Source organism: Amblyraja radiata, chromosome 28, assembly GCF_010909765.2.
Source record: "Amblyraja radiata isolate CabotCenter1 chromosome 28, sAmbRad1.1.pri, whole genome shotgun sequence".
NCBI classification, from domain to species: domain Eukaryota; kingdom Metazoa; phylum Chordata; class Chondrichthyes; order Rajiformes; family Rajidae; genus Amblyraja; species Amblyraja radiata.
In genome coordinates, this window is record NC_045983.1 from 15718940 (window position 1) to 15732818 (window position 13879).

A 13879-nucleotide genomic window follows, 5' to 3' on the forward strand; every position below is an offset into this window, starting at 1 on the left:
AAAACAGGCATCTGTGAAGCCCCCTCAGCCATTTTGTGTGCTAGCCTGAAACAAAGCGCGTGATTGGCCAACTGGCAGACAACTCAATGTTAAACGTGCTTTGATTGGACTAAAAAATTCCCGACATTTTTCCGGTTTTTCTCTAATCTAATAAAAATGTGCAAGTCTTCTTCATATCGAGTTTCAGGGGTGATTTATATAAATATTGTTACACAATATGTGAAAATGTCATGTAGTTTGGTGACTTGGGTCACGAAATCCTATTTCTAGACACATTTTTGATGCTCGGCCCACAGCCTAAGTTAATGTCTGACTCTGAATTCCCCCAACAGTTTTGACTCCAGATTCTATCATTGGTAGTCTCTTGTGTCTCTGTCTTGATAATACATGGGTTCTATCACCATTCTAATTTATAAAGCACATGATTTGTAGTCTGATGCCGATTGGTTTCTCTTTTGTTTACCCTTCTCTCCCAATTTTCCTTGCTGGATTCTGATACTGCTGTTAAAACCAGTTACTCTCCTTAATTTTGTGCCAGGTTTTTGGCCTGTTTGTCAATCTGGTGTTCCTGGGCCAAGCCTTCACCATTATGTTAGTGTATATTTGGAGCAGGAGGAATCCTTATGTGAGGTTGAACTTTTTTGGGCTCCTTAATTTTCAGGCTCCTTTTCTGCCCTGGGTACTAATGGGCTTCTCATTATTACTTGGAAATTCAATCATAGTGGATTTGCTAGGTAAGGAACCACTTGAACAACAATGTTTACTGGTATTTGAGCTTTGAATTTTAGTGCCTGTCCATGCTTGTTATATCTCATAATTTATGTATGTCATTTGGGGAGGCTACTGGAGAGAAATCTTGTGTCATATTTAGACCAGGTGCTTTTCTTAATTCAAATATGTGGCATATGCAGAATGTAAGATTTTATTTGTGAATGAATGATCTGGCCTGACATCTTTTTTGTAAGTTATTACTCATGAGTGTTCAGACTACAGTTTGTAACACTGCAAACATAAGAGTGTCAAATGGTACGGAGAGAAGGCAGGAGAATGGGGTTGAGAGGGAAAAATAGACCAGCCATGGTTTTAATGGTGGAGCAGACTCTGTGGGCCAAATGGCCTAATTCTACTGAAGATAGACACAAAAAGCGGGAAAGGCAGCATCTCTGGAGAGAAGGAATGGGTGAAGTTTCGGGTCGAGACCCTTCTTCAGACTGGTATGGGATAAGGGAAACGAGTGATATAGACAATGATGTAGAGAGATAAAGTATAATGAATGAAAGATATGCAAAAAAGTAACGATGATAAAGGAAACAGGCCATTGTTGGGTGAAAACGAGAAGCTAGTGTGACTTGGGTGGGGGAGGGATAGAGAGAGGGGGAATGCCGATGCTACCTGAAGTTAGAGAAATCAACATTCATCCCACTGGGCTGTAAGCTGCCCATGCGAAATATGAGATGCTGTTCCTCCAATTTGCATTTAGCCTCACTCTGACAATGGATGAGATCTAGGACAGAAATGGTCTGTGTCGGAATGGGAAGGAGAATTAAAGTGTTTAATAACCGGGAGATCAGGTAGGTTCAGGCGGACTGAGTGAAGGTGTTCAGCGAAACGATCACCCAGTCTACTTTCGGTCTTGCCGATGTATAAGAGTCCACATCTTGAACAACGGATGCAGTAGATTAGGCTGGAGGAGATGCAAGTGAACCTTTGCCTACCCTGAAAGGACTGTCAGAGTTCCTGGAAAGAGTCGTGGGAGGAGGTTTAGCGACAGGTGTTGCATCTTCTGCGGTTGCAAGGGAAGGTACCTGGGGAGGGGGTGGTTTGGATGGGAAGGGATGAGTTAACCAGGGAGGGAATGGTCTCTGCAGAAGGCGAAAAAGAGTGGAGATGGGTAGATGTGAGTAGTGTTGGGATCCCATTGGCGGTGGCGAAAATGTTGGCGGATTATGTAGTGTATGCGATGGCTGATGGGGTGAAAGGTAAGGACTAGGGGGAATCTGTCTCTGTTGCGACTAGGGGGAGCAAGGGCGGAGCTGCGGGGTATAGACGAGGCATGAGTGAGAGCTCATCTTTGATTGGAGAGGGGAACCTCCTTTCCCTAAAGAATGAGGACATCTTAGATGTCCTGGTATGGAACACCTCATCTTGGGCGCAGTTGCGGTGTAAACGGAGGAATTGGAAGTAGGGGATGGAGTCTTTTCAGAAAGCAGTGTGGGAAGAACTGTAGTCGAAATAGTTGTGGGAATCAGTGGGTTTGTAATAGACGTCAGTCGATAGTCTATTTCCTCGGATGGAGACTGAGATCAAGAAAGGGGAGGGAGGTGTCGGAGATGGTCCAAGTAAATTTGAGTGCAGAATGGAAATTGATGGTGAAGTTGATGAAGTCCATGAGATCTGCATGGGTGCAGGAGGTAGCACCAATGCAGTTGTCAATGTAACGGAGATATAGTTCAGGGATAGGGCCAGTGTACGCCTGGTACAGGGATTGTTCAACGTACCCTACAAAGAGGCAGGCATGGCTGGGGCCCATGCGGGTGCCCATAGCTACGCCTTGGACTTGGAGGAAGTGGGAAGAGTCGAAGGAGAAGTTGTTAATTCTACTCCTATGTCTTATGAACTTAATGTTATCCATTAGATTAAATCAAATATCAATGAAAGTCCTGTGGGGTTAGCAGGGTTAGACTTCATTAATGTGTACATTTGTCATTAACCATATGAATTTTACTTATTATATTGTTCCTGCTACACCGTCAGATTTTCTGCTGAATTTTACTAGATGATCCTTATTATGGCAGGATTGCTTTATATGACAGCTTGAACAAGTTCAGCTCTACTCAATGGAGTTCAAAAAAATTGGGAAAATCTTAATTCCTCATGGGCTAGATAGGGTAAATGCTGTCAGTATGTTTCTTCCAAGACTGGGATAAGTGGGCAGGTATTTAAGTCTGAGATGAGGAACATTTTATTTTCTCAAAATTGTGAGCCTTTGGGATTCTTTACTCCAGAAAGCTGTGGATGTTGATTCCTTGAATGCATTCAAAGCTGAGATTAATGGATTTTTAACCAGTGAGTCAAAGTTATGGGAAGAGGACGGGAAATTGCAGGGAGAAATTGGGATCAGTCATGATTTTACTGAATGGCAGAACAGACTCAAGGAGTCAAATAGACTGCTTCTACTATTTCACATGGTGTGGATAGCTTTCATCTCTCAACTAATGTAACTAATAATAACTTGATCATGGCTCCCCATCTGTTATTAATTTGTCTGTGCCCATTCATCTTTATCTTTAGGGAGCATTTTAGATTGAGTTGTTACTCACTTCTGTGAACCAGCACATGCATAATAATAATCACCCTTTGCCTCTCTCTTGCTAACTGCATTCTTTCTGTGCCAACTGATTGTGTCAGCTAATTCTCTGCATACCTTCTAGTTACTTCTCCCATTGTTTGGCTTCAAGATTTCTATTGTTCTCGGATTGAAGGTAGAACAATATAGCATAGGAACAGGCCTTGTAGACCAGCATTATGCCAATTTAAATGTACATCTGCCTGCACATGGTCTATCTAAATACCTCTTAAACATTGTGATTGCTTCTGTTTCCACCACCTTCCCAGCCAGCACATTCCAGGTACCTACCATTGTCTGCATGTAAAAATAAAAGTTCCTACAGATCTAAAGAACATAAAATTAAGATTATTGCAAATAAGAGAAAGGAGAATAAAACAAGATGCAGAAGGGAATTATTAGATTGGATTGAGTCTGTTAGTAGTCTCAAATCAGCCCCAAGCTGTAAGGTCACGACCCGAAACATTACCCATTCCTTCTCTCCAGATGCTGCCAGCCCATTGAATTACTCCAGCATTTTGTGTCTATCTAAGCCGCAGTCAGTTTTTATGCCTAGGATACAGAGGCTGAGATGACTCGTGGGGTATTAACATGACACTTGATCGATCAAGCAAGTAGATTTATACCACATAAAAGCCGAGGTCAAGTTAAGCTAATACTGTTTTGCCTGAATGGAAAATATCAACCCTAGAAATGTTTATGGTTTGAAATGACTGCTGCAGCATATGTAGATCAAAGTCTTTGTTTGAATTAATCACCAGGATTTTCAACAGACAACAGACAGAAAATGCTGGAAATGTTCAGCAGTTCAGGCCACATCTGTGGGAAGAGAAATGGAGTTAATATTTTAGGCTGCAGGCCCTTCACCAATTCAGAGTTGATCATCTGAGTATTTCAAGCAGTTTCTGTTGTTATTTAAAATTTTAAACATATGCCTTAAAACATTTTTTTTTTTAATGCTGCATTTGTGCATTCGATCGCGCATTCAAATTTTACCAACCTGTCATGTAACCTTTGCCGTATTGTTGGACTGCGTATTGCAGCTCTGTTGTGCTTTCACTGTTGCCTCAGTTCTGCCCTCTTCTGTCGGGTAGAAGGTGTGAAAGTTTGAAAGCGTGTACCACCGGACTCCAGGATAGCTTCTTCCCTGCTGTTATCACACTCTTAAATGGGTCCTGCTGTTATCACACTCTTAAATGGGCTACTATATAATAATAATAATAATATATCCTTTCAAATTCAAATAATATATCCTTCCTCTCCCCCCCCCCACCTCATTCAGCCCTCCTTCAATCTTTCATCGCACCAATCTACCTCATTGCAGCCCTTGCACTTTTTCTCTGTATCTGTAACACGCTGTTCTGCATTCTGTTTCCTTTCTCTTTGCACTACCTGTGTTTTTGTGCATGGTTTTGATTGTAGTCATGGATATTTTTACGTGGACCTACAACAGAATTTTTATGAAGGCAATTAAATGGGTATGGTTTGAATTTTGGAAAGGTGAACTAACACACAAAACTAAATTTTTCACTATTTCTCAGGACACATAATAATAAATCAATAACAATATCAGTTAGATATGGAGCTGTTGAAATGGTAAGAGAGATAGTTTATGGAGTATAAATATCATTTTCATTATCCATTGAATGTGGCTCACCAAAATACCACTCACTTGTTTATTTGTTTTTATGGTTATGTCCTTAGACAAGTATATCTATCCCTTCCCTTCTTTCCCTCATTAGAATTGGATTTAGTTTCATTTAATTTTTTCAATTTTGGCTGATCCCCTCCTTTTCAGTTTCACATGGTACCGAATCATGGCATGGTCACCAATTTAAGTCGTTGCCTTGGCCCAACCAGACCCATTTGCCACAAATAATTTCCCTTCTCCCTGTTGCATTCTTTACATATCCCATTTGTCTTTTTTTTTCACAGTTCCACCATGTTTCTGCTTGTAAAGGGAGGTAAATCTCTGGAAATCTGTATCCCTGGGGTTGTGGGAGTTAGATTATGGTGGATATTTATGGAGGAAAGTTTGGGGAATTGATGGCTATGGGGAAGTGGCATAGAAGACGATTTGGGAATTGGGGCAGATTTGATGGGTCAATTGGCCAACTATTTTTTTTAATTTTCAAGTGCTTCCAACTGTTTACTTTATTCTGTGGCTCTGACTAATTACATTCAGCTGTTGTTTTATTCCCTGTATGGGTGGCGCAGCTGTTGGAGCAGCTACGTCATAGTGCCAGAGACCCGGGGTGCAATCCTGACCTCGGGTGTTGTCTGTGTGGAGTTTGCATGTTCTCTCTTGTTTTGTAAATTAACTAATTTACTGTTTCACTGCTGCATTTTCCTACATTGCACCAGAGACTTTACCTCAGAGGCACTCATTGGTTATGAAGTGCTTTGGACGTCCTGAGGACATGAAGGGCACTGCATTAATGTAATTTATTTTCTAAATAGTTCTCTGTGTAGCAGCAATTTTGGATTTTTTGTAAGATAGAAATATAAATGACTTGTAAATTAATGTGTTAGTTGAAAACCTAAAGATATTTTCTGAACTACAAGTCACTGTCCAAAATATAATTTTATATTAGAATGATGGAAACCTGGTGGGACGGTGTGATCAGGATAAACGTTAGGTGCAAAGAGAGGCTCACAGGCTGGATAGCATCCAGTTGAGAAATAGTGTGTGATGGTCTGGAAAGGACCAAGGTCTTCCAGCCTTCTTCACGGCTGCTATTATATGTCTTTTGGCCCCTGATCCCAGAAGCAGAGTTGTCATTCACATTTAGATTCCTTTCCTGGTAAATGCTGCATGCTGATCCTAGAACCTTTAAAGATTCTTATATCCAATTATGATCTTGGAGCATTATACTGTCTTGTGCCGAGTTCCCAGCTACCCGTCTCTCATTGCTCCTAAATCCTGCATCCTTCCAGAAAGTACAGTTAAACCCTAACTCCTTGCCACATACTTCTATATCTTGTCTCCTTTCCGGTTCTCTCTGACTTTATTGCTTCCAGTAATCTGACCTGGCATAACACACTCGCAATTAAAGCTTCCAGGTTACTGTGGAAAAATGACAAAGGAAGGTTTTGATGATGTAAGTCAAAAACAACTTTCCATTGTCATTTACCAAATGAGATGGATTTAATTAATGAAATATGTCCACATGGAAGGTAAGACGCTTGTTTATATTACGGTTTCATAATTTGAAATGCACTAACTATGTGGAATATAAAAACAAATTTATTAGTAACTTTCAGAACGCATAGATTATTGGATAAAAGTTGAATAGGCAAAAACTGGGATTACAAGGAGAGAGTAAAGAGGTATCTTGATCACCATGACCACAAAGGACTAAATTTTGATTTCAATGAGCTGGTACGGTAATCGGCTGAATGAGGGGTCTGAGAGCAGATAGCAAATTGATGATCATACTAAGGAGATGATATTTATTTTGGAAACTTGAGGTCTGCTGCCGTCTGCACTGAGTTTGCCTGTTTATTGTTCACTTTAGGAATTGCTGTGGGCCACATATATTATTTTTTGGAAGATGTATTTCCAAATCAATCTGGAGGAGGACGGCTGCTCAGGACTCCAAGCATTTTGTAAGTTTGACTAAAGTTTCAATATAGGCATCAGAGCAGTTACTGAGTGTGTCTGTTATATACTCGTACCCGAGCAGTGGTATTTGGTAGAAAAAGTCAATCACTTAATTGAATCAGCCTTTCCTCTTGACATGTGATGATATACAAACAAAATGCAGGAAACAATATTGCTTTCCTCTTTTTCTCGACCCAATCCAAGTTAGGCATTATCTATGAAAAGAGAACCAGAGTAAACCAGTCTGAGACATTTTGTTTGAACTGGAAAAGAGAGAAAACAAGTTAATTTTAAGTTGCTGAGATCATGGATAGGACAAAGGGAATATATCTGAAGGTGAGGCCAGGGTTGCAGTGGGGATAAGTTATGCAGGGTTACCCATTTAATGCACAAATAGAGAGTGAGAAAACAAAACAAGGGATTATAAAAAGTTAGAAAATGAGACATGTCCAGCAGATCGTGCTGTGTTAATGAGAGAAAAGTTGAGCCAATCTCATGAATGATGGCCAGGCCCATCATAATACAGAGAAAGAAAGACAGTTATCTGAAGTTGTAGAATTCAGAAAATTGAATTCTGAAGGCAACCACCTGCCCAGCTGACAGTGAAGTGTTGTTCCCCCATCTTGTGTTGGAACAGATAGGTCTGAGTGGGAATAGGATAGTGCATTGAAATAGAAAACCCTACAATCTGACCACAGGTGCTCCACAAACTGATTTCTCCAGTGTAGAGATCACAGTGTTGCACACTAGAGTGGAAAAGTGCAATTTAATTGCTGCTTTGCTTGGAAAGACTGTTTGGGCCCCTGGATGGTTGGAAGGGAAAGATGAAACAGTAGGTATTACATCTTGTATGGTAAGAATGCTATCAGAGGGGTGAAATAGGTGGGAACGGAAGAACAGATAAGTGAAGTGAGAAGAGGAAAGATCCCTTCAAAGTGCAAAAATAGTGGTTAGGAGGGGAAATGCGCCTGGCTATGGAATCTTATTGCAGTGGTGGAAAAGGTCTGAAGAAGGGTTTCGGCCCGAAACGTCGCCTATTTCCTTCGCTCCATAGATGCTGCTGCACCCGCTGAGTTTCTCCAGCAATTTTGTGTACCTCCGATAGATGCAGAGTCTGGTGGATTGGGAGGTGGAAACTAGAGGAACTCAATCCTAGCTCTGTCCAGGAGAATAACAGAGCAGCCTCCTGCACTATTAGAGCAGGGTTTGAGTAACAACACCTCAATTTTGTCTGGGCATTTTACTGCCTTGGGGACTCAGTGTTGAATTCTGCAACTTCAAGTAACTTGCCAGTAGCAACACCGGTCCTTTTTGCTGTAAGTCATGCATCTGTGATATTGACTTTTTTTTCTCTCCATTGGCATCGCCTGATCTGTGGGCTGGACCTACAGCCCTGCATTTTACTTTTTTTTTAAATGCTCCTTTGTTTGTTTGCTCACTCTAATTGCCCAGATTAACCTATTGGGGGATGATTTATATAACCTCTCCGCATGGCAAACCTAGCCCTCTATTCTGTCTACCCTTTCCCACATATCCAATTTAAAACTTACCGTAACTTTTCTATCTTTTCCAGTTCTGATGAAGGAATTTCAAACTCTGTTCTTCAGTCCCCACCTGTTGCTCCCCTCTGATAGCATTCTTCCCAAACTCTATTTCTCTTTCGATAGTTACTGCTGCCTACTGAGTATTTTCTGAATCTGTGGATTTTATTTTATTTTTATTTTATGATTTAATGGAGGTTTCTTTGTTCCTGATGAATCCACAATCAACTTCTCTGACAGTATAGATCTCTGCATAGAGTTTGATGGCTTATGAAAATACTTCATATGTTTGCCGAAAAAAAATCCACTTCATCCTTCCCCATTTCAAACCAATCTCTAATCTTCCCTTCTGATATTTTTACTATCTTCAGTTAAAATTAAGGTGACCTTAACTTAAACCAAAAGAAACCCCGCAAAATGTTGGAGTAACTCAGCGGGTCAGACAGTATCTCTGCAGAACATGGATAGGTGAATTTTGAGTTGCCCGAAACTGTACCTTTCCATGTTCTCTTGAGCTGTTGTCTGACCTGCTGAGTTACTCTAGCACTTTGTAAAGTAAACCAGCAACTTCAGTTCCTCGTGTCCACCTTAAGCCAGGATAGCAATTAAATTGTATGTAATTGCAGCGTGCTCTCAGTCTTGGTTGTTCTTGTAGTCCTCCTCTAGCTCTCTTTGCTATTCCATCCCAAACATCACATGGGCAGCATGAGGAAGCAGGGTGCTTAATACGTGAGGGGATGAAAGCCTGCCACAGGTTAATGAGAATGTGGAAGTGAGGTTGCAGTGAGATCAGTGACTAGATGGTGGAACAGGCTCAAGTGGCTGAGAAGCCTACTGCTGCTGCTGATTCATGGAATTGTATGCTGGCAATCATGCAAAAAAAACTATCAGTTACCCCAGCAACATGCTTTTGTTTCTCATTGGCAGGAAAGCTATTTTTGATATTCCTGAAGAGGATCCCAACTACAACCCACTGCCTGAGGACCGGCCTGGGGGCTTCAACTGGGGCGAGGGACACTGACTTGGAGGCAAGCCATGAACTGCCAGCCGCACACTCTCTTTACAACCTCGGAGGACATACCTGTTCTCTTTTGCCTCTGACTGCTTGCCATCACCGTGGTTCATTTCCAAATATACAACTTTGCAGATTGCCAATGACCATCTATCAGCACCTCCTGTGTGATGGATACCTGCCTTTTTCAAAGGTGTATTACAATTGGCCATCAGTGCCTATGCCTATTATACTGGAATAGCTGATACTTTCAATGAGGTCTGCGCCATGGAACTGGACATCTGAGATTCTCATGAATTGTTCTGCAGAAGATCAAATATCTGAGGTTACAGTCAAATGTGTGGCCATAATTTTTATATAATTTTTTTATCAACAGCCTCTGACTGGTGTCAGACCTGGCTACTGTAAGTATTCTTTGGCAATGAAATCGGAATTCAACCATCAAACTCACTGATTCTTGACATTAAATTACTGAATAAAAAGCCAACTGATGGAGCATTTGGTCTGTATTAACACAGTACTACATTGTTTTTCCATAGAACAAGTACAATCCACATCAGCAATCTTTCAATTGGTGTATTTTGTCAAACTGAACTACCTGCAGCATAATCCTGCATTTATGATTCAGATGAAATTAGATTATTAGCAATGTTAAACAGACTAATCCATTACTGGCATCAGATGACTTTTAACGTAACTAAGTATACTTAGAGCTATTTTAGATGATTACCCAGTGGTGGTCTGAGTTTATCATGTGTAGTTATTTTGTCAGTTTTCGCTCAGTTGGCAGATCTTCTGTCTGAGAGAGATTGATGTGGGTTCAAACCCCACACCAGAGATCGGATGATCTTCAAAGCAATATTAAGAGAGAATCATGCAGTGGAAACTGCCATTTCTCAATTGAGACATTAAACTGTTTGTTCTTTCAAGTCAATATGTAAGATGGCAAGGTAATATTTCAAAGACGTGCAGAGGCTTTTCCTGGAAGTAGGTTATTCCCTAGTGGGCTTCACTAAGTGGATTTTCTGATCATTTATCACCCTGCTGTTTGTGAGACATTCTTGTGTTCTAGTTTCCGCATAAAATGCTTTCAGTGCCCTATTTTTGTTAACTTACCCATGGTTGGATCAAGATAGAATATATTTCCTTGTTATATGTCAGATAAGGTGGATGGATTCACACTGTATATGAACTGTGCTGGTTAGTGTGAAGTGTGTAAATTGGAAGGCAATATGTATTTTTAAACATCTTCCATTAATTTATTCTACATTATTTTGCAACATACAGATGTAAAGGTACATCTCAACAACCTTTACAAATACGCTGCTTCAGTTAACCCCCATTCAGGTCATAGCTCTGCGTTCACAATTTCCGTCACAGCTGACGAGTCCCATATTTGAGGTTCCCAACCTCCTTGTTTAAGAGGTGGGAGTTTCCCAGATCCTGGCAAACAGAAAAGGAAATGGCATAAGCTGCAGGATGGTGATGGCAGAGGAACTGTTATATGACTGGAATCTTGAAATAGCACAGAGAGACTGGTAGAGCGGAGACTATGTATTCTGAGTGTTAGTTTGCTGCTGGACAGCAGATAGATCAACCTCTGGTAGTAGAGCACAGGTGAAATCATGCTGGGAAAGAGAGATGGAGGTTGGGGAAAAAATCTTTCCACCAATATTTCACTGAGCTTAGAGGTCGCACTCATGTCCGAGTTTGAGGTTCTGCTTCAGAAATTTGAAATCACAGCATGGGCTGCCTGTGATGCAGTAACTAGGGTCTACAGGCTATCAAGGTTGCTCATCCTGTTTGCTCTCTTAGCTGGACATAAGTCCTATGTCACTATTTGAAAGATGAGTGAAAATGTTCCCAGTATCTAGTCAATATTTGTAGCTTTGGAAACATCAAGAGCTTGTGTAAGCCTGTGCACAGACTGACTGCCACATTTTCTACCTGCTTCTTGGCTGCTGGCAGGTTCTGAGGCTGTGGAAGGACACTTTATATAATGCAAGATCTTTTATGTGTCTAACCCTCTACTCTCTGACTAGATGAGTAAATTCAGTTCTGAAGTTATGCAATGCAGCCCCCACAGCCACTGAGGAGGCTGAACCATGTGTTACTTTCGTGTTACCAGTATTTATTGTCATGGGTACTGGTTAATTTCCTAAATTCCCAATGAAAAGTCAATTAATTCATTATCAGGTGAGCTTGGTAAACCTGAGGCAGCATTCAGTCTGACTCGGGGAGAGCTCAGCAATCCCAGCTGGCAGGAGTACAGGTTGCCAGTCACTCGTGGACCTCAGTTGTGCCTGATAGATTTGGATTGTAATCCTAATTTGATGTAACCAGTGAGTTAACATCTAATCAGATAGTCTTATCCAGAGTTTCTCTCTCCCCACCACACAAACTTTATAATTGTAAAACCCTTCATGGCTCTTGGGTTTCAGTTTCACCATTCATTGAGCAGAGGGGCACAGGTTAGACCCCCTGCCACTGCTTTGCTGTCTGATTTCGGCACCCAGCCCTGTCTGAGCCATGGTTTGATGCATCTGATGGAACTAGACCAGGCTTAGCTGGTCAGTACCAATCAGCTGCATGATTAATGGCCTCCATGATATTGCACAGTGCCCCATAACCAATGCCTTTGTACCTCTTTGTTTTGTTCCTGGCTACCTCATGAAGCTGAAGGAGGGTACTGTCTGTGTCCCTGAGACTCGTCCTGGCAGCCCGTGCCACCAAACCTCATCATCATGTGCTTGGGTACCTTTGGAGGTAATTGGCAAGGTGTGGGTATCACTGTGGATCTGGAACCATTCTTCAGACCTGTTGCCCGGCACCAATGGGCCTGACCCATAGATCAGTATAAAAGATTGAATCCTTTTAACCAATTTACCATTTTACAAAATCTATATCTGGCAAAAGTATTCAGATATTTTTAATCATAAAATGTGATTTCCCACAACAATTGTATTGTGAAGCCATCAGGTGTAATTCTGCTTCCATTTGCAGCATGTTGACTGATTATTTATAGAAACCTACACTCTGTAACGTTTCGCATTCAACCTTTTTGTGATGTTTAACAACAGTTTCATATTTTTATTCTGATACTCATCAATTTATGGAAAACCTTGTGATAGAAATTAAATCATTTTTGTTCATCTTTCTCTTCAATTCTTCTGTAAATATCCTTTCTCAGCCTTGCCTGGCTTGCAGATTATCTCCCTGAGATGTAGAGATTGAAGACAGCATCTCTGGGAGGGTGGGGGGGAGAGAAATGAAACAAATCAGTAAGTTCACAGAAATCTTTCTGAGGGAGAAATAGCAAAAATCTCCAGATACTGTAAACCTTGAATAACAACTGAAAATACTGGAAAAGTTCAGCAAATTAGAATTGGGAACTTTACAAAACAGATTGTTTTAGGTTTCAAAGAGGAGGGGAAAGTTAAAGGAATGTCAATGATAGATAGACACCATGGGAAAGTGGATGATGGGGAATGGTATTAACTGCAAGAGGATGACAATGGCATGTTAATGTTAGCTAGGTAGACAAAAATGCTGGAGAAACTCAGCGGGTGAGGCAGCATCTATGGAGCGAAGGAATAGGTGACGTTTTGGGTCGAGACCCTTCTTCAGACTGGTTAGTATATCTTTGTAACAAAATTTCCCAACTCTGAAATTCCATTGACCTGAAACAGTAACTCTATTTCTCTCTCCACAGATGCTGCAAAACCTATGGTGTATTTCCAGCATTTTCTGTTTTTATTTGGAAAACAGACCTCTGTCAATATGTAGAAAGTTCCCCGAAGGAGAAGATTGATACAGTCAAATTACAAACATCACTATGAGCAGGACTGAGAAGTTGTTTCTATAAAGCAATTTCGGATCTGGCCCAATGTTAACACCCCATCTTTTGAGTCAATATGTCAAAGTTTCATGTCCCGCTCTAGAAGTTCAAACAGAAATTCTAGACTGACACTATTGGAGATACTGTAATTGAATTATAAAGTAAAACTGAGGCCTGGTTTGCAGTGGGGAAGAAACTCCTTTTAAATCTGGACATCTGTGTTTTCAAGTTTTTGTATTTTCTCCCAGGAAATATAAGAGAGAAAAACGTAATGACCAGATATTCTTGATGATACTTCACTGTGGTTCAAGGGATATAGAGACTCCTAGCATAGTTCAGGCATGCCAGAAAGCCTGGATCTTAAGGTGCCGTAACATTTAGAATAAACCTGGTATATCGGGCCTCACACTTCCAAAATTTGTTGCATGATGACAATAACACTAATTCAAAATAGGGTATTAGCTATAAGACTTTTGAGGACTCCTAAGATTGTGGAAGATGCTATCCCCCACTTGCCTGAGAGATATGGGCCAAACAC

General features: G+C 40.9%; 1 protein-coding gene across 2 annotated transcripts in view; it reads left to right on the top strand.

Annotated features, from left to right (window-relative positions):
• derl2 (derlin 2) overlaps nucleotides 1–12661 on the top strand; it is an 18184-nt gene extending 5523 nt beyond the window's left edge. Inside the window, exons 5-8 of one of the 2 annotated variants that reach the window (XM_033045905.1) lie at nucleotides 539–734; nucleotides 5711–5786; nucleotides 6865–6955; nucleotides 9419–12661. In XM_033045905.1, coding sequence (XP_032901796.1) covers nucleotides 539–734; nucleotides 5711–5786; nucleotides 6865–6955; nucleotides 9419–9433 — 378 coding nt within the window. In that variant the 3' untranslated portion in view covers nucleotides 9434–12661. The remainder of the gene's footprint in view (nucleotides 1–538; nucleotides 735–5710; nucleotides 5787–6864; nucleotides 6956–9418) is intronic. The other variant, XM_033045904.1, reaches the window with a different exon arrangement.
• Nucleotides 12662–13879: the final 1218 nt, after the last annotated feature.